The 21,256-nt window shown below is 51.4% G+C and overlaps 6 protein-coding genes across 6 annotated transcripts; 3 read left to right on the top strand and 3 right to left on the bottom strand.

Annotated features, from left to right (window-relative positions):
* Positions 1-1,867: 1,867 nt before the first annotated feature.
* On the top strand, positions 1,868-5,182 carry CTRU02_203617 (uncharacterized protein; the record flags this gene model as incomplete). Its single annotated transcript, XM_070204239.1, has 6 exons — positions 1,868-2,557; positions 2,723-3,157; positions 3,218-3,349; positions 3,371-4,345; positions 4,370-4,655; positions 4,716-5,182. The coding sequence occupies 6 exons, from the start codon at positions 1,868-1,870 to the stop codon at positions 5,180-5,182; spliced, it is 2,985 nt and encodes a 994-aa protein (XP_070062002.1).
* Positions 5,183-6,174: 992 nt separating this feature from the next.
* CTRU02_203616 (uncharacterized protein) lies at positions 6,175-8,225 on the bottom strand (the record flags this gene model as incomplete). Its single annotated transcript, XM_070204238.1, has 8 exons — positions 6,175-6,196; positions 6,258-6,488; positions 6,543-6,622; positions 6,674-6,797; positions 6,850-6,862; positions 6,919-7,282; positions 7,347-7,822; positions 8,141-8,225. The coding sequence occupies 8 exons, from the start codon at positions 8,223-8,225 to the stop codon at positions 6,175-6,177; spliced, it is 1,395 nt and encodes a 464-aa protein (XP_070062001.1).
* A 1,883-nt stretch (positions 8,226-10,108) lies between these two features.
* On the bottom strand, positions 10,109-13,292 carry CTRU02_203615 (alpha-ketoglutarate dehydrogenase complex subunit; the record flags this gene model as incomplete). The annotated part of the gene is made up of 2 exons (XM_036722192.1): positions 10,109-10,650; positions 10,706-13,292. The coding sequence occupies 2 exons, from the start codon at positions 13,290-13,292 to the stop codon at positions 10,109-10,111; spliced, it is 3,129 nt and encodes a 1,042-aa protein (XP_036585798.1).
* Positions 13,293-14,588: 1,296 nt separating this feature from the next.
* Positions 14,589-15,741, top strand: CTRU02_203614 (von willebrand factor; the record flags this gene model as incomplete). The annotated part of the gene is made up of 2 exons (XM_070204237.1): positions 14,589-14,772; positions 14,870-15,741. 2 exons carry the CDS (start codon positions 14,589-14,591, stop codon positions 15,739-15,741), a joined length of 1,056 nt encoding a protein of 351 aa, XP_070062000.1.
* A 563-nt stretch (positions 15,742-16,304) lies between these two features.
* Positions 16,305-17,000, top strand: CTRU02_203613 (von willebrand factor; the record flags this gene model as incomplete). Its single annotated transcript, XM_036722190.1, has 1 exon — positions 16,305-17,000. One exon carries the CDS (start codon positions 16,305-16,307, stop codon positions 16,998-17,000), a length of 696 nt encoding a protein of 231 aa, XP_036585796.1.
* An 851-nt stretch (positions 17,001-17,851) lies between these two features.
* On the bottom strand, positions 17,852-18,403 carry CTRU02_203612 (regulatory protein Cys-3; the record flags this gene model as incomplete). Its single annotated transcript, XM_036722189.1, has 1 exon — positions 17,852-18,403. One exon carries the CDS (start codon positions 18,401-18,403, stop codon positions 17,852-17,854), a length of 552 nt encoding a protein of 183 aa, XP_036585795.1.
* Between the last annotated feature and the right edge of the window lie 2,853 nt (positions 18,404-21,256).

Genomic DNA, 21,256 nt, shown 5'->3' with positions numbered 1-21,256 from the left:
TGCGTACCCTGTCATACCCTTCATGTCTTTCTGTGCACTTGTTCTTTCACACTCTTGTATGTCTAAGCTCGTTCTTACATGTGCCAGATATCACGTTAATGATCTGCCACAGTTTCTTGCCCCTTGTCTTTTTTATCCAGATACCGAAACTTTTACCACGACTTATTTTTCTTGCGAGTGCTCAAGCTTGTTACTATCTGCTCTTGCCCCCGACCTTAAGTGCCGACGCTTCCACACGCTCAGCATCAAACCCATGTAAGCAGCCATGTTCTCTATCAGTCGTCGAGTCGGCACCCCAGGTCTTCCTGGTGTGAAGCAACAGACTCATTCCGCTGTGTGGCATTCTGTGAACTCTATTAAAAGCGGAAACCCCAAGGCTCTTGACACTGTCAAGGTGCAAGAATCTAGTTCCAAGTGGTTCACGAGTAAGCAGTGCCTGTAGCTATGGTCTTTTTGAAAAGTAATCCGTATCCTTTTCCTTCCCAAACTTTCTCATGCCCACCCCCGTCTTCTTTCGTCTGAGTTGATCTTCAAAATTTCCAATCTCTTATTTCTTGATTCCTCACCCTTACTTACTCTATCCATACATCGTGACAAGGACTTTACGAAGTCCTCCTTTTCTTCAACCTGCAATTTCACCTCTCGAATCTCGAAGGTCCCTCGAAGTCTAGCCCCCAGAAAATAGTCTTGAAGCCTTGTTTTCAGACTTCGATACATGCTCCTCGTTCTATGAGAACGCAGCAAGAGATAAAAACAGGCAAGCAGCCCCCAATACCCCATGTCGTCTTCAAGATCGAGCTTCAGTGAATATTGACAAACTGTAAGACAGCTAAGCTCATGCGCACCCCGTGAAGATCTAGGAGAGAAACGCAATCGAATCATATACTCTTGGATGGGCTTGCAGTAGCTTTACTTCTTGAGTCTCAAAGAACGCTTGAACCGTTCCCGTCCAACACAAACGTCAGGTCGGTTAGTCTTTCCAGTCCTCCGCTGCTCTTGAGAGATTGAGACACGCCATCGGTTTGAAGAAATTAGGATGGCCAATGGCTGCGGCAGATCAGTCGATTGTCCTACCGTTTCTTTGCTTCGAGGTCTCATTCTGGACCGTCCCTTCGAAGAATTGAGAGTCTCTCTTTCACTTGGACACTAGAACCATCAAGTCTGGTCCTACTATCCGACCCTATATCTCTCTTTCTGGTATGTGACACTGCGTCTGTTTCTTTCCTCGACTGTTCTTATTCCCCTTCTGCATCTCTAGGCTTTATCCAATGACTGCTCAGCTACTGGTACTATCGACAGGGCCCCTATTTAGCCGCATCTCTATCCGTTGTCTTCCATCTCACAATAAGTGTTTGAAGGGCCATCTATGTGGCCCAGGGTCCCCGAATTTGGTATGAATATTCCTTTTGTACTCTTCGGTTTCAATTGTTCGTTCCTAAGGCAGCTTGACCGAAGCAATTGAGGCGGGGCATGGCAAGGTGAGCCTCAGGATCGTGCTCTCACCGAAGCTCGCGTTTAGTCATCGAAGCACGTCAACAACATACTCGGGTGTATATTCACCTTTACGAAAAATTCTCGACTGATGGCACTCCCGAAAAGGTTAGCGTATATCTCTTCTATCTGTACGTGGAAGGAACGACTTGCTCTTCAAGAGGATCAATCATCGACCTCAGCTTTCTATCCTGTTTTCACCTTATTTACCTCTCCAGAAAGCTCAGCTTGTGTTTTTCTGCACCTCAAACCTCATCGATATTGTGCTGTCCTGCCTCCTTTTTCCCTTCTCGCGTTGTTTTCTCGAAAAAGCAATTGTGGCCTTTCGAACGCCTTCCCATCCCCTGAGTTTACGACTCTGATCCATGCGGGCACAATGACTGACTCCATTTATACTAGCAGCAGCTTCGAAAATAATCGTGGTGGTGTCCGCCTTTCTGACCATTCACCTCCTGGCGCTTCAGCAAGTTATCACTACCATAGGACTTCAAGTTCGTCAGCAAATACTATCTGTGAGAAGTCACCTTCCGACGTTTTCGGACCTGAAATTCCTCAAGGGGCCACGCAGCGTTATCTTAAGGACTGTCAGCAGAACTATCAGCTGCCACCACCTCCTAAATTTCAATCTGATTACACCTTCACCAACCAAAGAAGTGCTCATCGCGCTTGCACTTCTATCCCAAGAAACCCGACAGGGTTTGCTGAGAGTACTCCACCTGTCAACTTCGAAGGAGCCGGCTCTGTGATCCCTACTAATCCTGCTATTGGCGACCATATCTCGGCTGAATGTCATCTTGAGCCTGCCACCGTAACACCGCACAACGACTCCAGACCTGCCGCTAGAAACGGTAAGACTCCCCTTAAAACTCTAAACGAGCCCAGTTGTGACGTCTGGCGCTCTCCTCTCGATTCGGAGACCATTTCTGAGGAAAGGGACAAGACCACAACTGCTACTGGTCACACCAAGGTGAAGACTGTGGCAGAAATGGCTGCTCATTGTCAGTTGGAAGGTCCTCTGACTGGTCCTCTTCGGGACAATCGCCGATCTGAGATTGCCCGGAATCATGTAAGTCAAGCCCTAGCCACTACCTTCCTTCTGCCTCTTATACACCGCATTTCCAAGATCATTGCACTATCACGCTGCCTGGTCTCTCCTCATTTGTTATCATTACATATCCCCCCTGCCGTCGATTTCTCTGATTTTGCCACACAACTGACTTTGCGATGAAAGCCTGCCTGGCTACCTGCCCGACAGGTTCAAGCAGGAATCATGACCACACAGCAAGCCATCCGCCGTACTCCTGGCATTCCCAGCAGAATCGCTAACGATCTCTGTGACGGACTCCAAAAGTACGCACAGGATGTCAATAACATGCTTCGGCAGGCAATCAATGAAGTCGCCGACTATCGTCTCGACATTGAATATAGTGATAAGGTCCTCTGCTCCAGCAAGCTTGAGGCAAGCATTATGCTTGAAGAACGTAACCAGCTGAAGCGTGACTTTGCCGAATTACAGACCAAACATGATGAGCTGGAGAATCGCCTAGCCCGATATCACATGGAAATTGAGAACCATAAGAACAGGCTGCGAGAGCACTTGGCCAAACTTGATCATCAGAAAGAGAGCGAGGATGTTACCAAAGAGACTATCAATCAGCTCCTGGGGGTATGTATCATGAGTTTGTCGACTTTTTACTTATGGCAGAAGCTGATGGTTGCGTTTTAGACTATCAAGGAGTTTGTGATCCAACCCAGCGCTCAATGGCTGCATGATGACCACCACGATAATGGTTCTCCTCGCAAGGTTATTACTGCTTTGAATGCTGCCAGTATTGCTGCCTTGGAACAGCAGGAGAACCTACCGCCTCGTTCATCCCAGCATGCACAGCAGCGACTGCTATCTGCTCAAAACCGTATCCAATCAGAGCATTGCGAGGTCGTGCCTTCCATGAACAACGCCTTACAACCATTCAATCATTCGCAGAATTTGGGGCAATTCCAGGCTCCTCTGCTGGCATCTGTACCTGGTCAAAATGGTCCACCCTCCTCTTACCCGGGTGTGTTCAACAACTCTCGTTGCCCTACCGACAACAGAACCAGTTCGTCTGCCGGCTGGACTCGGAACTCAAACTACAGTCGCTTCCAGGCCTCAAAGGCGCCTGGGCGCCCTTACTCGCGGTCTGGAAATGCCTGCAACTCCTTCATGAGCGGCTACAAACAGCACAATGGCCATGACACAGCTGGCAGTTACGTTAACCCGCACAACTTGCGGGCACGTCACAGCACAAGTATTAATAACCGTGATTTCAACTCTCAGCACGCGTTCCGTCCTAATGCTCCTGAGTTTCGTCCAGGTTACAGCGACTGTATGGGCAATGATCTCAGCAATACAGATACCTTATACAACTTGAGCTACCAGAATGAACCCAAACCCGGCTCGCGCCCCGACTACATTGAAGGTAGTACTGCTCCTTTCAACAGCCCAACTCCTCGCTCCGCGAGCCGTGGCGGATTTGGCGGCTTTGAGGGTTCTTCGTCCGATTATGCCCGCCCTTCCCCCTTGATCCCTCAAACTCCTGGTTTTAGATCCAATCAACGATACCGCAACACTACTGCTGATCATTGCGATGTGCAGCTTCAGCGAAAACACGCAGCTGGGTCTTTGGGTCAGAGTTATCACACTGCCAATTACAACCAGTCAGGCTGCACACCCGTCCTTTACGGCCAAGGAGGCAACGGCCCGAGATCGGCGAGCAAAACTACGAAGTTGGGCCCGGGGATATTGACTCCCAAAGGCGGCTTCAGCCAAGATATCGACTGTGACAACGAGCGCTATGCTCGCGCCTTCGAGGGCGTCTGGGGCCTTGCTCGGAGCTAGGTGCTCCGTTTTGCCTCCTCAGTTGAACCTAGTGTTTTGTCGCGCCTGTCTGACGTGGCCATCGCCCGCTATATGACCTCACTGTACTCGCCCTTCAATGAGCAGCAGGCCTGGTCCTATATCCGACAGCATATGAACGATGGTATGATGCGCGCTTGTCTCGTATCTCGGGTTATCATTGACCTGTTGGTCAACCGAATCTTCGTTTTTGAAGCATGGCAGGGTTTTTCTGTTGATGCCGATCGCCAAATTGGTGAGATTCGATATGAATTGAACAACCTCTCTGGTTCGCCTACCTCTTAGCCCTTCTGAATTATCTATTTGCTTTGCTAACTTGTCTCAAAAGCCGGCCAAGGTGGGGCTTTGCAGGTCTGTATCGACCGCATCGCGGCAATTGTCAATTCGTGTATCAACCACGAGCGCTACGACGCCTACCGCAGCCACCGCATTGAGTACTTTCAGGCTGAGCTCCGCGAGATGCTTTCTCCTCTACTCATCCCCGAGTCCGACGGCGGTCCCATACTAGAACAAGCTGACGATGCTCTTTGCAACATGGTTGAGAAGGCCTGGTCCATTTCTGCTAAAATGTTCACATCGCGCTGCACCTTCGAGTTCCGCTTCCCCGACGCCGGTGCCCGCTTCAACACGCAAACCATGGTTGCTGTGGCGCCGAATATTGATCCTCAGGTCCTTCAAGTCGATCACTGGCGTGTGCAGCTAGTTGTGACGCCTGTTATTACCGTCCGCAACGACACAGGCGCCTCCATATCGGTGGCCTCTATCACTAATGCTCATGTAATCTGCATGAAATGATGGCATTAATCATCATCGATATTTTTTGCAACTGCACTGCTCTAGCCACCAGCCCATTCTTGGCATTCTGACTATAGTGGCTCATCCACGAAGAATGACTTTTCAGAAAACGGGCGACAATGTATGACTACGAGATTTGAGAACATTAGGACTCAGTGGGTTTTCCTTTCCAATAAGCTGGGTTCTTACTCAGCCCGGAAAATACATGAGTGCTACTAAGGTAACACTTTGGGAATGGCCAAGAACCCGGTGGGATGACCACCAAACTAATGAACTTGGGAATCAGAATTTGGGTTTTCTCGTCTTGGGTCGCCTGGGTAGAGTTCATTCACTTTTTAATCTTGACCAGGTATTATGAAAGTGAGAGGAAAATAAACGGGCTTTGGGGAAATGGCAAGCCTAGTTAGTACACATCCTCGTTTTGTTCTTTGGGAATTTGGGTGGGGGAAGCTCTCACGGATGCTGTATCTCACGTTGATGCGAAGTCTGGATGGCCAAGCACTGAGCCAATAGGAAACTAAAGATGAGATACGAGATAACAAAAATGAGTCACAAAATATTACCTGAAAGGCTTCGTATTATCGTCTTGCAGTGATGTGTTCCGGTGATGATGTGATATGCAAGTCATATCCAATGGGACGGAAAACCACTGCAGCCGAGTAAGGCTGTGAGAATATTCAACACATTCCCACGTAAAATAATAGCTAATGCTGTTCCGTCACATATGTACATTGTCGCGATATATATATAAAGAGAGAGAGAGACACCCCAGCAAACAGGGCAGATAGCCATCAAGAGCATCGAATTGGTCCCCACATCTCTATTTGCATGCATGCTTCTCATATAAGCTTTTCCGTGAGCCTCAATTATTTCCTGAGACGATGCTCTTAATAAAAAGGAAAAACGCAGCTTCAAGACTACCGCATCGAATATCCAGCCTCGTGTGTTCCCAAGTTGAAATCCAACTTTTCTCCCAAACCGCCTGGTCCAATCTAAGCGCTCGACTTCTTGAACCTAACACTTTATTAGCATGTGAATCCCAATCAATTTACCTCTCGGGACAGTTCAAACTTACTTGTTAACCACACGCTCAATGCCGTCAAGACCGTTCTTCAGGGTTTCCATCTTGGGGCCGTACGAGAAGCGGACGAAATGGTGACAGGGACTATCGAAAAGATCGCGGCGTCTTGAGGGGTTCAGGTCGAAAAAGATACCAGGAACAACGATCACCTTCTCCTCCAAACATGCTTGGAAGAAGTTGAGACCATCGGAAATGGCATCAGGAAGACCCTCCAGGTTCAACCAGCTACACCTCTGTTAGTGTTCAACCATGCATTGCTTACGATTATTGAAGACTCACAGATAGAAAGTTGAATCGGGCACGTATTTAATGACGAAGCCCATTTCGCGCAGTCTGCGGACGACGTAGTCTCGCTTATCCTGTACACCTTATTAGCACATGCACACTTCCAACTGTGCCACGAAACTTACGCGGAAGTGCTTCTGAAGGAAGACCATTTCCTCCTTGACAAGGGTAGGATCAAGCATGGGAATGGCGGCCTCCTGGAAAGGGTGGTTGGCGCCTCCATCAAGGTAACTCCCGCAGGAACCGATGCTGAGTCTATGTAAGTATATTCATCGTCAATTGCACAGATACCTCAACTCACGCCTTGATGTATTCTGTGGGTTGTGTTAATAGACCGCGATTTCCATTTCGGAGTTTGGAGAAAACGTACCCTTGGGGCCAAGAATCCAAGCGATACGCCAGCCGGGAAGTCTGAAGCGCTTGGTTAAGCCATCAATGATGAGGACATCATCCTCGTCAACATCTTCCACATTCTCGGCCGCAGAGATGGTGCTGCCATCACAGTTGCTAGTGTAGTTATAGCCGGAGTAGAATTCATCGCTGATGAAGGTTGCGCGGCCACGGCAAATGTCCTGGATTTCAGCCAGCTCGGGGTTGGCAACGACACGACCAGTGGGGTTACGGGGATTCGAGGTCAGAATAACAGAGGAGCCACGGGAGATTTCCTCAGAGATACGATCGGGGTGAATGTGGTAGCCGTCCTCCTCAGCTAGCGGGACTGGAATGGCGGAGAACTATAAACACAACTGTAAGCCACAACGTATACTTAATATCCTGCCAAACCGTAGGGGAACGCACATTCTTGAAGAGGGACAGCATCTCATTGTAGGCCGTATAGTCAGGCAAGAAGAACGACAGATACGAGTTGCCGAGGACGGCGGCAATACGGATAAGGCCGGCGCGACCACCAGGGACGATGGCAACGTTCTCCCAAGTATATTGGCTCTGCTTGCCTTGACGATGCATGACGTTATAGAGATTGGCAACAGCCTCACGCAGAGGCTTAATACCGGCCGTAGGGCCGTACTCACGGCCAGCCATCGAAATATCGATTGTTGTAGGACGGGGAAAACAACCGGCGATGTCATCTTCGACTTCGGGTGCACCTTGCCCTAGGTTGGCCCAGGACTCAGGGTCCTCGAGGAAACCGTACTCCGCGGCACGCTCAGTGCACCAGACGACACCCGTAGAGGAACGGCTGGCATCAAGGCCAGCATGAGGTTGGTGGCCCTCATGAGCGTTGCGGAACTGCCTGTGAGTTTTGGATTGGACCTCTGAAGCAATCGTCAGCGTTTTCTTTATGTTTCGAAGCTACTCTCACTCCTTATCGGGGACGTGCCAAGATGTCATCGAGTTCGAGTTGGAGCAGTGTGGGGAACGAGGGGCAGCTTTTGCTGGAGAGAGTGGTGTTGGAGCTGAGGAGCAATTCAGCTTCTACCCCGCACCACCATCGCAGCTAGACGACAAGCTTTTCCCCTACTTTTTGCTCCTTCTCTGCACAACTGGAACCAATCGAGAAGAATACGTGTTGTGGCGGCAATGCTGTCTATCTAGATCGCTAAAGAGGGGGGGAAATAGAAGTGGCTTCTTACCATTTGCACCAGCCTCGCCGACACTGAATCGTCTGGGTTTCGGCACACCGGTGTGCCGGTTAATTGAGAATTTGCGGTTGAACATCGTCGCAAGAACCAGCCTGGAGTGGCTTTATTTGTCAGGCTCGATATGAGGTTGTGAAGTTGGGCGATTGAAACAGCTGCTGAAAAAGAGCAGCAGTTGTGGGTTCGGTTCGGTGCACAATCAGTCGCCCCGTCTGTTTACCCGGCAGGGAAGGTAAAGTCGAGCACGGTGTCACAGTGGGAGGGAGGTCGAATAAAGAAACAGCTGTCCCTCTTTGCAAGTTGAGGCAGCGAGGGGCACACAAAGCGTCTTATACGGGGAAGCTGTAAAGGCTTCTCTTCACCGGCACTTGGGCCCTGGTGTTGGCTTGGGAACCCCTGTAGGAAATGAATGCAGCTCTTATGCAGGCTCTTCCAATTGTGGGTGTTGTTGGACGGGAGGGCGGACGTTGATAGGCTGGTGTCTAGTTTTCCTTACGCTGAAGAAGACGTGGGACTTGTCACTTGACGAAGTTGGCAGATAGTCATTGACCAGAGTTTCGAGGACAAGGGGCCTCAAACAGGTGTGGTGAGAGTTACTGCAAAATAAAAAAGATAAAAAAAATACTAATGGAGAGACCAGAGGCAGCGGGTTTGTTTGTGCTTTCGGTCTGTTGCGCCGGTCCCGTGCCGTTTGTGCCGTCTTCAGACGCAGATGAGTTCTAGATAGTGATCGGCACTCTGTGCATAGGACTCTCTTTTCCTCTTTTCTCTCCCCGTCTCCTCCTCACTCGGTAGCTTGCAGTGTCGTCTGTGAGCGAATGCAGTAGGAAAAACGCCACTCGAGTAGTTCTGTGTTTGTAGAAACGCAACAACGCGGAGAAACACCCGACTTTGCTTTCGATAGTGCCCGTGCCCTCTTCCTTCTGTTGTTTCGCCTACAATCCAGTTTGGTGACTAGTACGTAAAGAGCGGTGTCCAGAGTCAGTGTCGTGCTCCAGAGCGGACCTCCACATCATGGCCTGCCCCGTCTACTCGTCCTTCGTTTGGATTCGTACCCAATCAGCGGAAGATGGTACATAGCATCGCGTAGAGTGCAACCTCGTGAGGACGAGTGCCCTACCTAATACGGGGCTGTGCAGCTCACTAATCATACTGTGTAGCCGCGCCCCTGGTGCATGTTGTGCAGGTAAACCTGGACTGACTTGTCATCAGCCCAATCGCAGTGTCCCACGGCAGCTTAGTCCGGTGCAAGCGGGCCCGGCGCCGGGACATTCAGGGCGCTTCAGTTCTCGTCGTGGGTCGGCGAGTCCGATCAACAGGACTGACAGCTTCCAGGGTTCTAAGATCGAGGATGTCTCTGGGGATCTATGCTCAGGCAAAGCTTGTTTGTTTACGAAATTGAGAAGTTGTACCGAAGCTCGTTCAAGCCCCTGATGACAACTGTTCCAGACGTGTGACATTTGTACGATTGAGCGATGTGATGTTTCTAGAACACTCATTGAAAACGGCGACGACGACGAGCAGAGTTCGTTAAAATTTCGGGGTACCGTATCTTAGGTTCATACCGTTAGCGGCTCTTCATTCGGAACACGGCCGAAACCGTCCCTAGGTGGGCACGTGATCTGTTTGTCATCAAGGTCGTGCTAACATCCTCCAACCTTCCGGTCGTGATATTTCACAAAAAAAAAAGAACTTGAATTCAGTACATAGCAGGTATGTCGCTAAAGGCGGCCAGTCTTGACCTGCCTGAATGAGGTATATCTAGGATGCTTTCCCTGCCCGCCTGTTTGCTGTACCTTGCACAATCTCTCTCCATCATGGAGGGCGTGTGGTTATTACTCATAGGTTAGTTTTACAATTGTACAAGGTAGGAAAAACGCTCCCGCAATTCTGCTCCCTTCCATGCCCAACTTTTATTTCTTCCCACCTCCATCCGCAATCGTGCTTGTTTGTCATTTTCATTTACTCGCCCTTCAACTTGTCCTGCTTGACAGTGAAGGCCATCTCCAAGAACTCCTGCTCTTCCTTGTTGTGCAGACCCTTGTTACCAGCAGCGACTGATGCGCTAGGGCCGCGGCCAGCATACATGACGTGCTTGCGGTCATGGTGCTCGGTCTGGTTCAACAGAGTCTCAAGACGGGGCTGCGTGAAGCTCCAGGCACCAGCGTTGAGAGGCTCCTCCTGGCACCAGACAATAGTCTTGGCGTTGGGGTATTGGTCAAGGTTCTCCTTCAGCTGTTGCCAGGGGAAGGGGTTCAGTTGCTCGAGACGGGTGAAAGCGACATTGTCAATCTTGTTGTCGGCACGGTACTTGGACAGGGTGGCCCAAACCTGTCCAGAGCAGAGAATAACACGGTCGATCTCCTCCTTGGGCTTAATAGCTCCAGTCTCGTGCTCAGGGTCAGGAATGATCCATCTGAAGTGAGAGTCGCCCGTGAATTCCTCAATGTTGGAACGAGCAAGAGGGTGACGGAGGAGAGCCTTGGAGAAGAAGATGATGAGGGCTGGGTACAGTTAGTATGATTATGTTCCATAGAGGTTAGCTGAAAGGCAACTCACGCTTGCGGAACTGACGGTGCATCTGTCGACGAAGGACGTGGAACAGGTTAGCAGGGCTGGTCATGTAGGCAACCTGAATGTTGCAGTCCTGGTGCTGGCGCTCCAGCTTCTCGGGAGAGGGGAAGACACGAGGGTCCTCGTTGCACAACTGGAGCCAACGCTCCAGGCGACCGGAAGAATGCTCGGGACCTTGGCCGTCGTAACCGTGGGGAAGCGAGACAACAAGACCAGTTCTCTGCATCCACTTAGCCTCGCCAGAGGCAATGAACTGATCGATGATGCACTGAGCGTTGTTGGCGAAGTCACCGAACTGGGCCTCCCACATGACAAGTGCGTTAGGGGAAGACAGGGAGTAGCCGTATTCGAAACCAAGAGCACCAAACTCACTCAGGGAAGAGTTAGAGATAACAAACTTGCCCTGGTCTTTGCTGATGTGCTGGAGAGGGGTGTGAGTATCCTCAGTCTCCTGGTCGTGGAAAACGGCATGGCGTTGCGAGAAAGTACCACGCTCAACATCCTGGCCGGAAACACGGACATGGTGACCCTCAGTGACAAGCGAACCGAATGCCAAGGCTTCAGCGGTGGACATGTCGATGTTCTTGCCCTCAACAACAGACTTGGTTCTGTTGGAAAGGATACGCTTCAGGTTGCGGTGTGCGTGGAAGCCCTCAGGGGTGCTGCCAATGACCTCACCGATATGCTCCAGGGTCTTGCCGTCAACGCTGGTCTCGTGGTGGGGGAGAACCTCAGTAGCAAGCTCCTTCGGGGACTTGAAGCCGTTCCAGGCGGACGTAGTCCACTCCTTGGATGTGGGCTGGTAATCCTTTGACTTGGCAAAGCTCTCCTCAAGCATGCCCCAGACCCATTGCTTATGCTCATCAATGTCCTCCTTGGTGAAGCTGCCGTCCTCTAGGAGCTTGTTGACGTAAATGGAAATCTGCGACTCGTGGGACTGGATGCGCTTGTACATGAGAGGCTGAGTGAAAGAAGGCTGGTCCGTCTCGTTGTGGCCATGCTTGCGGTAGCAGACCAGGTCGATGATAACGTCCTGCTGGAACTCAGCACGCCAGTCAGCGGCAATCTGGCATACGAAGTTCACAGCCTCGACATCGTCCGCGTTGACGTGGAAAACAGGGGCATCAATAGCCTTGGCAATATCGGTACAGTAGGCGGTAGAGCGGGCAAAGCGGGGATCAGTGGTGAAGCCAATCTGGTTGTTGACGACCAGGTGAATAGTACCGCCAGTGGAGAAGGCTGGCAGAGAGTGGAATCCCAGACACTCGTAGACAACGCCCTGAGCAGCAAAAGCGGCGTCGCCATGGAGGAGAACACCCATGGCAGTGCGGTGGGTCTTCTCATCATTGTTGTAATGCTGGATAGCACGGGTCTTTCCAAGCACAACAGGGTCCTCGGCCTCTAGATGAGACGGGTTGGCGACCAAAGAGAGCTGCACACGCTTGCCTGAGGGCGTAGGACGCTCGAAGTTCATGCCAAGATGGTACTTGACGTCACCAGATCCCTCATCTTCACCACCGGCAGTTCCGGCGAACTCGCTGAAGATGGACTCGTTAGGCTTTCTGACGACGTTGCTGAGAACGTTGAGGCGACCACGATGAGGCATGCCAATGACTATGTCCTTGACGCCATAGTCAACGCTGCGGTCGATAAGAGCCTTCATACCAGGAACCAAGGTCTCGCAGCCTTCAAGACCGAAACGCTTGTCATTAGGGTATTTTGTGGCTAGGAAAGACTCGAAGCTGGAGCTCCAAATAAGACGGTCGAGAATGCGGCGCTTCTCGTCAATGGAGTACTTGAAAGGCTGGGGAACCTCGATACGTTCACGCAGCCAGTCACACTTCTCTCTGTCAGGGATGTGGATGAACTCGACACCGTAGGAACCGCAGTAAATTTTTTCGCAGGCGGCAATGATCTCGCGAAGTGTCATCTTCTCGCGACCCTCCTTCTTGAATCGGGGAAGAATGCCAGGACCCAGCTCGTATTCAGCGTCAAGATCCTTCTCGGTGAACTGATAGTGCTCAAGAGCAAGCTCCTTAGGCTTGATGTTGCCGAAACCCTTGGACTCGTTTCGAATGCCCAAGGGGTCGATGTTGGCCTTATGGTGACCTCGAGCCTGGTAAGCGCGCACCAGGAGCTGGACCTTTAAGTGGTTGGTGATCTCAGAGCCCTCGCCTAGATTCGCTGCCAGTCCTGGTACACCACCAGTGGCGCCAGGGACGAGAGAAGGGGGGGGAGTGAAGGCCTGGGAGATAGGCATGTCGCCATTCTCCATGTTCTTGAAGTAGACCTGCCATGAGACGTGAACACTCTTGGGGTCTTGCTTCCATTGCATGTACATCTCATCGATGTAGTTAGCAGTGTTGCCCGACAGGAAGTTGTCGTTGGGGTTAGGGGCCGAGTCGGTCGCGCTCGCATAGTGACGTTGGCTGGTCAGGGCCAGGGGGCGACGGGCAGCAGCCAGCTTCCTCGATGAGGTTCGCGACGCGACAGTCGAAAAGTTGGGCGAAGCCGCATGTTTCGTGGCATTGAGCACCCGAGTGCCAGCTCTACACACGGAGCTTCGCAACATGGTGGCGGATGGGGTTGATAGGAGGGAACTTGAAGAGTCGAATGGACATGGAAATGAAGGGGAAAAGAAAACAGAAGCTGTACAATGACGGGGCTTTGTCGGTCCTCGGAAGAAGGAGGTCGGGTTCGTACGGGCCTGCGGCAAATCTGTCTTGGACTGGTGGAGAAAAACGTAGCTTCTCAAATCCTGGTCAGGTGTAGCTAAAGCCTCACGTGACGATCAAATATGTCCTTTTATTCGTTCGCGGTAGCTGTCAGGTGGATACAATCTTACATAATTACGCAGGCTTCTCCTGGACAATCAAGCAATTCTTGTTTCTACGTGGCTATTTCAAGAAAATTTGGATAGGAATCGCTTCAGGAAATTCAAAATAATGCTCAAGTAACAAATATCAAACGAGCGAGGGCAGTAGTCTTGGCAAGGATGGTTTATTTAAGGCGATAGCGTGGAATGAAAGAATCTGTACGAGCTGTCAAGTTGGTAAGGAGAGGACAAGCATCGACTGTCACAAACCGACCAATGAAAGGACTGTTAATTTTTCTCGCCTCTTAGCTAAGCAAATTGTCTTTGGAAGTCGGCGCTTCCGGCTGTGATCTCCCAGAGCCAGCATTTACAAACCATGAGCCGCTGCCCCGACAAGTGATGCAAAAAGACTCTCACCGCGCCCACCTCGGTGCGCCAAAGATTGGCGTTCAGCGACGTGGGTGAAAGTTCTAGATGTCACAAGGCAGCCAGGCACATTATCGTGGCCAAACACGTGGAAGGCTGAGTCAAGGGGCAAGGGGCTGAAATCTGCCTCGCCGGTGGCTGGGGTCCAGGCCGGTGAAACTGTATAGCCACCAATACACTTGCCCAAGTGCTTCTGGTCAGCACCGCCACTGAATGATTTGGGATTGAGGCTTGAACACTTTCAACTTGGAGATTATGATGCCGACATGTTGGTGGATAAATCGACTTCGAAAACTTAGTTCCATCAAGGCATTCTGAAGGCAAAATTGAATTTTGGGTTTAACATTCTGCCAATTTAGCTAGTTATAAGAACAGACTCCTAGTCCAATTATGGGATAAACCATGACGCGTTGAGATCCATGAAAGAGTGAAACTAACTTGAGCAAAAGTTGCAAACAAACACCTTTAAGCACCAACTGACGGAACACAATAAAGTTTGCGCAGCTCTCGTCAAACCCAAACCTTCTTGTAGGAAGGAACAGCCAAAGAACACCTACACCGAGCAACACCTACCTTTTGACTTGGCATAATATCAAGGTGTTGGCACCGAGGGCGAGCAGCTTCAACATGCCTCACTATACTTCAGACTTCAATTCCTACTATTTAACAGATTGCGAGCAACGACAACAGAAAATGCGCAAATCTTTTCTTGGTTCTGTTAAGGACAAGCTGACCCGCAAGTCAAGCTCGTCCATTCAGAAGAACATGCCCGCTACCAACAACCCGTTTACCGCCGCCCAATTGGCCAACAGTAGGTATTTTCTATCATCCTTCCCGTTAATTTTCTTTTTCGAAAAACCCTCATGAGCCCGAACATCCGCTTCCGATGGTCACTAACCAGCAGATAGCACCTGATCAGCCGCCCCCAGCCTACTCACTGACTGCAACTGCCTCACCTGAGTCCAGCTTCCTCACCCCCAATGGCGGCCCGGTTAGAAGCCTGTCTCCAGTCCCCTCCATCGCGAGCTCTATCGTATCGCTCTCAGGAATGAGTGTCTCAACTCCTGAAGACCCATACGCCTTTTTGTCCTCATTCGACACCATCTTCGTCATCGACGATTCAGGCTCCATGTCTGGCCGTTCGTGGCCCGAGGTTCAGGGAGTTCTCCGCGCTATCACACCCATCTGCACCGCCCATGACCCTGATGGCATCGACCTTTACTTTCTCAACCATAAGACGTCTGCCAGGGGTGATCCCAGGGAGGGCAAGGCCCCTGGGGGCTTTTATGGCATCAAGCGCGCCGACACGGTCGAGGGTATCTTCAGTTCTGTTCGTCCTCGTGGCGCTACTCCTACTGGCCAACGTCTACACAACATATTTAAGCCATACTTACAGCTACTTGATAGCAAGAAAGATGACATGGATAGTGTTAGGCCTATCAACATCATTGTCATCACTGATGGTGCCCCCTCCGATGACGTCGAATCTACTATCATCTCCACGGCGAAGAAGCTTGACAAACTCGACGCTCCTTTGCACCAGATTGGTGTCCAATTCTTCCAGGTTGGCAACGAGCCCGGCGCTCGTGAGGCTCTACGGGAACTCGATGACGATCTCGTGGATAGAGTTGACGGCGATCTTCGTGATATGGTCGATACCGTCACTTGGGAGAATAACACTAGGGGTATACTGACGGCAGATAGCATCTTGAAGGTCGTTCTTGGTGCGGTGGTCAGACGGCTAGACCGTCGCCGTACTAGTGGCGAGGGTCGTCGCTAAAGATGGCCGGCTGCATTAATTCCCTCTATCATATTTTTTTTTCTTTTTTCATTTTGGACCCGATGGCGTTACCAGAAGCTAGTAGACGCGGGGATTTTTGCTCTAGACACGGGAATGAGGGCCAAAGATACCCAGAGGTAAGGTCTTCTGCAAACATTGCAGATGTTAGCTACCAGGCTCGCGCCACCTTGTACCATCGTCGGTTGCAATATCGCTTGCCCATTGTATAGTAGTAACAGGAATAAAACATAAAAGTTCCTATACAACAGAGACTGTCAGATTACACAATGGTTGTCGCGTGGGGGAAAATGATCAATGCTGTTACTTTTATGTCAGGACGCCCGTTGGGTTAATTGCATGACAAGCAAACGAGAAACACGGGGGAGGGGAACCTCTGGAAATTACCAGAAGTCACTTCTGATGTGGACCCACCTCACTTTCACCCTGATCACAGAAATACAACTTCATTGACAGCCACCACCATACCATCTCAACCACGTTTCGGTTTGCAAAGGCTCATCCCACGCTCAACACAGGGGAGGGAAATACGTGACAACGCTCAGATGAGACCATTGTACGGGACCATCCCACGCTTGTACGCACCTCTGCAAAACCTGACCCGCCAATCAGTCAGACCGTCACTCTCCCAGACCGCTATCAGCACCGCCGTCGCCGCCACCAGAACTTTTGGATTAAACAAAAACATGAGCACATCATCGGCATCCCAGTCGTCGTTCCCATCATCCTCGGGCCCTACAGCCGCCAAGGGCACTGCCGCGGTAGAAGCGACAAGTGTGGACGACCATCAAATGCAAACTCTGTCTGAAGAGAGCCACCAGCAACACCACCCCACGAAAAGCACGTCACCGGCCCCTGAAAGCGCGACATCCAGCGCCCCCGCGGCCAGCACCAGCATCAGCAGGAGCTCCGATTCTAGCCAGCCTCAACCTCAGCACCCCTTGGCTTTGCCGCCGCTTCCCGAAGCGCCTACCAGCGGTGACTCCGCGGGAGGCAAAGGCGAGGACGCTGCGGCTGCTCCCATAACCCTCGACCTAGGGGGCCAAGCAGGAGCTGGTGCCTCAACCAGGCTTGATCACCTCGGACCCCTGGTAGTTCACCAGGACGGCACCATGTCGCGGATCAGTAACTGGGGCGAGATGACCGAAATTGAGAGGCAGAATACGCTGAGGATCCTTGGCCGGCGGAATCAGATTCGTCTTGCCAGTCTTAGGGATGGGGCCGGCGGCGAGAGCAAGTAGGGGTAAGGCCGAGAAAAGTAACGAGCGACGACAATAAATGAGGGTCCAACCATTCCATCCCACGCAGCCATTCCTATTGCCAAATTTGTCTTGTTCCCCTCGTCCTAACTCACTTCCCTATTCGATCCGACGCCGTTCTATGTGCCTCTCACCCGACTTACCAGCCCACCACTTTCCAAAGTGAGTAGGTAGTTTACTAGCGGGATTTTTTACGACGACGTTGGGTTCATCAAACGTATGGGTCACGAACGAGCTGCCTGAAAAGTACCTCGGTGGTTTGCGGCCACCATCCACCTTTCTTGCTATATTTTTTTGGGCCGCAAATGAGGAAATCTCACCGCGGCCCTGGGAGTGGGGTCATGGTGAGGCAAAGGAGTGAGGCTGGCTGCCCGAAGTGAGGTCAGGAGAGGCTTGTAAGCCGTTACTTTCATAGCCCATCCATATTGTCGTGATCTTGGGAGTTAGTTAGAGCTTGATGCATCATTCTCAGAACAAGAGCCAGTCAGTACTGTAGCATTGCACATGTGTTAAATAGCATCGGGTCATCAAACCCATCCGTATAATCCATTGCTGTAGTATACTCTACCACGTACCCTTTATCATGAGTTCGTGCAGGTATATATAAATCTCATCACATGTTGCCGATCCAAAAAGAAACACAAGACGCTCAGTAATACCGCCCGTTCTTCACCCCTCTACCTCCCACCGTGACCCCATCCCACAATAGTCCCTTCGTGCCTACTCGATATCGAACTCCATCTGATACCAGAAAAACCCAACGTCTTGAACATGAAACGCATTGCATACAGGCGTCAGTTGGTGGATATCACCAAGTGTTGACCAGCTCCACCCTAATTCTCCTCCTTGACAGGATCCGAGCGGGCCGTAGTCTGAGCTGCAGGCTTCGAGGGTTGCTTGTTCTGGAACTCCTTAAGCATGGAGGCGATGTCTTCGTTGCCTTCGTTCTTCTCCATGACGAGGTTCTTGAGCCAACGGTTCTCGGTTTCAAGGAGGTTGATGCGCGCCTCCAGTTGAGAGACCTTCTCAGACATCTCCTTTGCGCTCTTTTCGAGAGCCTGCTCGCGCTGCTTCTTCTTGATACGGAACCTTGCGCTGGCGGCCGTGTTCCTCCTGCGCTTATCCTCCTCGGCAGCAACACGGGACTGCTCTTCAAAGCTCTGCCCAGGTCTGCCACCGCTCAACGACTCAGGAGTCCTGGTCTCAGCAGTGCGGGGAGCAGGGGCGCCATAATGGTGGTTCTGTTGCTGAGAAACGGGAGGCGCATAGGTAGTTTGCGGGTTAGGTTGAAGAGGTTGAAGGTTACCCAAGCCTTCCGTGAAGGGCGGGACGCCCGAGGCAGGGTAGTGGTTGGTAAAATCGGGGAAGCTGAAGTCGCCTGTCATTGTTCATGGTCAGATGGATGGTTCAAGGCAAGTTATCAACTCCTGGCATCGTGGCGTCGGCGAGACAGCGGGATGAGGGGGAAGACGGGCGGGTAGCGCTTGTCAAAGAAACAATTGCATCCACGAGCCTAAATGTTGGAATAACAAGGCCATGGCCAGCGAGCACTTGCTCTATCCGTATGTGATGGCGGCTGCCCAGATGGTCGACACCCCCTGCTAGGGTCGATGACGGCAAGTCACGGGGTATTGCACCATCACCCGGCAATTTGTAAGCTCCAATCTGAAGTCGCAGCTCTCCCTCAAAACCGCAGGCAGGTAACCTGCATAAAAGCACCAAAAACTTCCAATCAAGACGATTGAATGAAACATGGCGGCGCATGAACCAGGTGGGGTAGAGCCGACAGGTCCAGAGGTTGGTGATAAGGCGATCGCACTTGCTTGGCTGTGACCCTGAAGGAAAGTTGAGTTGATCGTGGGAAACCGGACGATTAGAGTTCACGCAGAAGCCCCTTGACTCATGTAAAGTCGTGAATCACCGCTTCCCCAACCATTCACCCCATCTGCCAAAGAGCACATAGAACAGCACACCGGAGACGATGGCCACTGGGCCACGAAAGTAATGCCACCCTTTTGGGAAACGTAGTAGAGTAAGTCGTGTATACATGCGAAGGTCCAGAAAATATTTTTCTTGAAATCCAACGATGTTGAAATGCCTGCAACTGCAGAGAAATGGCATATAAAATAAAAAATAAAAAATAATAATTGGCAAAACAACATAATCACAAATGTGATTAGATGCAGCGAGCCAAACAAAGGGGCCGAAGCCGTTACAAGAACCAGGATCGAGAAAAAGAAATAAAAAGCCTCTCACCTGGCATGGAAAAGTCAACGTTGCCGAACTCGCCCATGGGAGACGTCAGCTCCTCAGTGACGGTGCTGGTAGGAGCCTGAGACTCGGCCTCGGGCTTCGCGGGCGGCGCCTGGTAGTCAGTTTGTTGACCAGTCTCGAAGTCGAAAAACTGAGTGTTGGTGAAAATAGCGAGATCGTCTTCAAAGCTGAACTGCTCCTCAGAGCCAGGCTCCTTAACGGTGTTAAGATCTCGCAAGTAGCGAGACACATTGGGGGCTCGCCCACTGGTGCTGCTGTAGGGCGACATATCGCAAGGCCGGGGGCGGCTCGTGAAGAAGCGACTTCGGTGTCGTCGGTCACGTCTGCGAGTTGACAGAGAAGCGAGGGATCTCCGTCAAATGCTCCAGGGCGAGGACGTCGAGTTGTTTTGTGGTTGCAAGAAGTTGGGCCCTCAAGTCAGGGACGGCGGCGATGGCGTTTGGAGGGGCAGTGGGCTGTTTTTGGATGCTGGACCCCCAGGCAATATTAAAGTGCGCGGTGCTATTGCGCGGACCAACCAAGGCGGGAAATGGCGCTGGGTTCGATTTCCGATTTTTCGGCACTGCGACGAGGGGTAGCGTGCAGTACGGGCGGTGCGACACGACGAACTGGCGAGACGTTGTCTTTTCTGTCTGTAAGTCGGATGTTGAGCGACACGGCTGCTAAGTTATTGTGAGGGCGAGGGTCGTCTCACGAGCTGTGCTGATGCTGCGTAGTTCAGGGTGAAGTGGATGAGATGGGGGAAGAGGAGTCGAAAATGGGCGAGAATGAAGCCTTTGTTCGGAGGCCCAGGTTGCGGACACAGGCCGAGTGGATTGTATTAGTCAAGTTCTTTACCCGACAGCGGGACCTTCAGTGTACCACAAGGGGCCCCGAACAAGCTCCGCTCTGTTGGCTCACTGCATCCATTGGCTGACCGTCTGTCCATCTCCCTGTGGCCACCCCACGCACTTGTGTGCCGCTGCAGGCAGTCTGGCCTCTGGTACGTACACATTACAGTAGGTCTGGAACCTCCACCCACCCAGCACCCACGACACGACGCACCATACCCACCCTGTGGCAGGTTAGAAGGACTGCCATCTGTGTAGAGTACCGCCGACACCGCTGCCGGTTGCACCAAGCATCTAGGTACTGGGTACTGGGTACTGGCTAGATGAGCCCCCACTGGCCGATGAACAGGTTAAAGTCAGCAGCAGTTGAGCCAATGACACGGACGGTCCAATACCTAGCCTTTGCTAAGCTTCTACATCGTCTGGCAATGACGATACGGCCAAAGGGCGCTGACAGGCCAGCACAGATCTCTGTACTCTCATAGCCTGTGCCCTTTCCCAACACCCTCTTTCGTCCGCTCCCACAGGGAAGGGTGGCCCTTAACCCTCGATTTTAAGCCCCTCTCTCATCTATTCGTCATTGAGGTCACCTAGCGAATCAACGATGCTGGAATATTATGGCCCCCGCGGTAATTGCGCATCTTTGGCCTGACAATCCCTTGATCTCGGGCTGCGTGCAATTGACGTTTTCCATTCGCATCTTCAGTTGATCGACAGGTAGGGCGTCATCCTGCACCATCTCGCCAAAAATTGCATCTCAAGAGGAATGGTGGAAGTTGGAGGAGCTCAACATCCCAATGTCCTTTTTTTTTTCCCCCGAATTTTATTTCCCTTCCCCGCCTCCTCTCTTCCCTTACTTCAAGCTACGGCACGCTCTTCTGTTGTTGTCGAGCATTGACTTTGTCGCGCACATACGTAGAGGCTGGCTGGCGCTTAGTTACTCTGCTGCCTCTTTTTAGATAGGTTCCAGCTTTGGACGCCCGTTGAAATGACACCAAATGCCGACGATAAATCCAGTGTCCTCCATTCCTCTGCCAAGCACGTTGTGCCAATAACAGTCAGTGACCAACCAACCTCTGCCATAGACTTGTTGCCATAATAAGCCTCACGCCAACGATGAAATTCCGGGAGCCA

The sequence above is a fragment of the Colletotrichum truncatum genome (assembly GCF_014235925.2).
Source record: "Colletotrichum truncatum strain CMES1059 chromosome Unknown Contig_0002, whole genome shotgun sequence".
Lineage (NCBI taxonomy): Eukaryota > Fungi > Ascomycota > Sordariomycetes > Glomerellales > Glomerellaceae > Colletotrichum > Colletotrichum truncatum.
The sequence above is the reverse complement of the archived record's forward strand: the minus strand, read 5'-3'. Positions and strand labels throughout refer to the sequence as shown.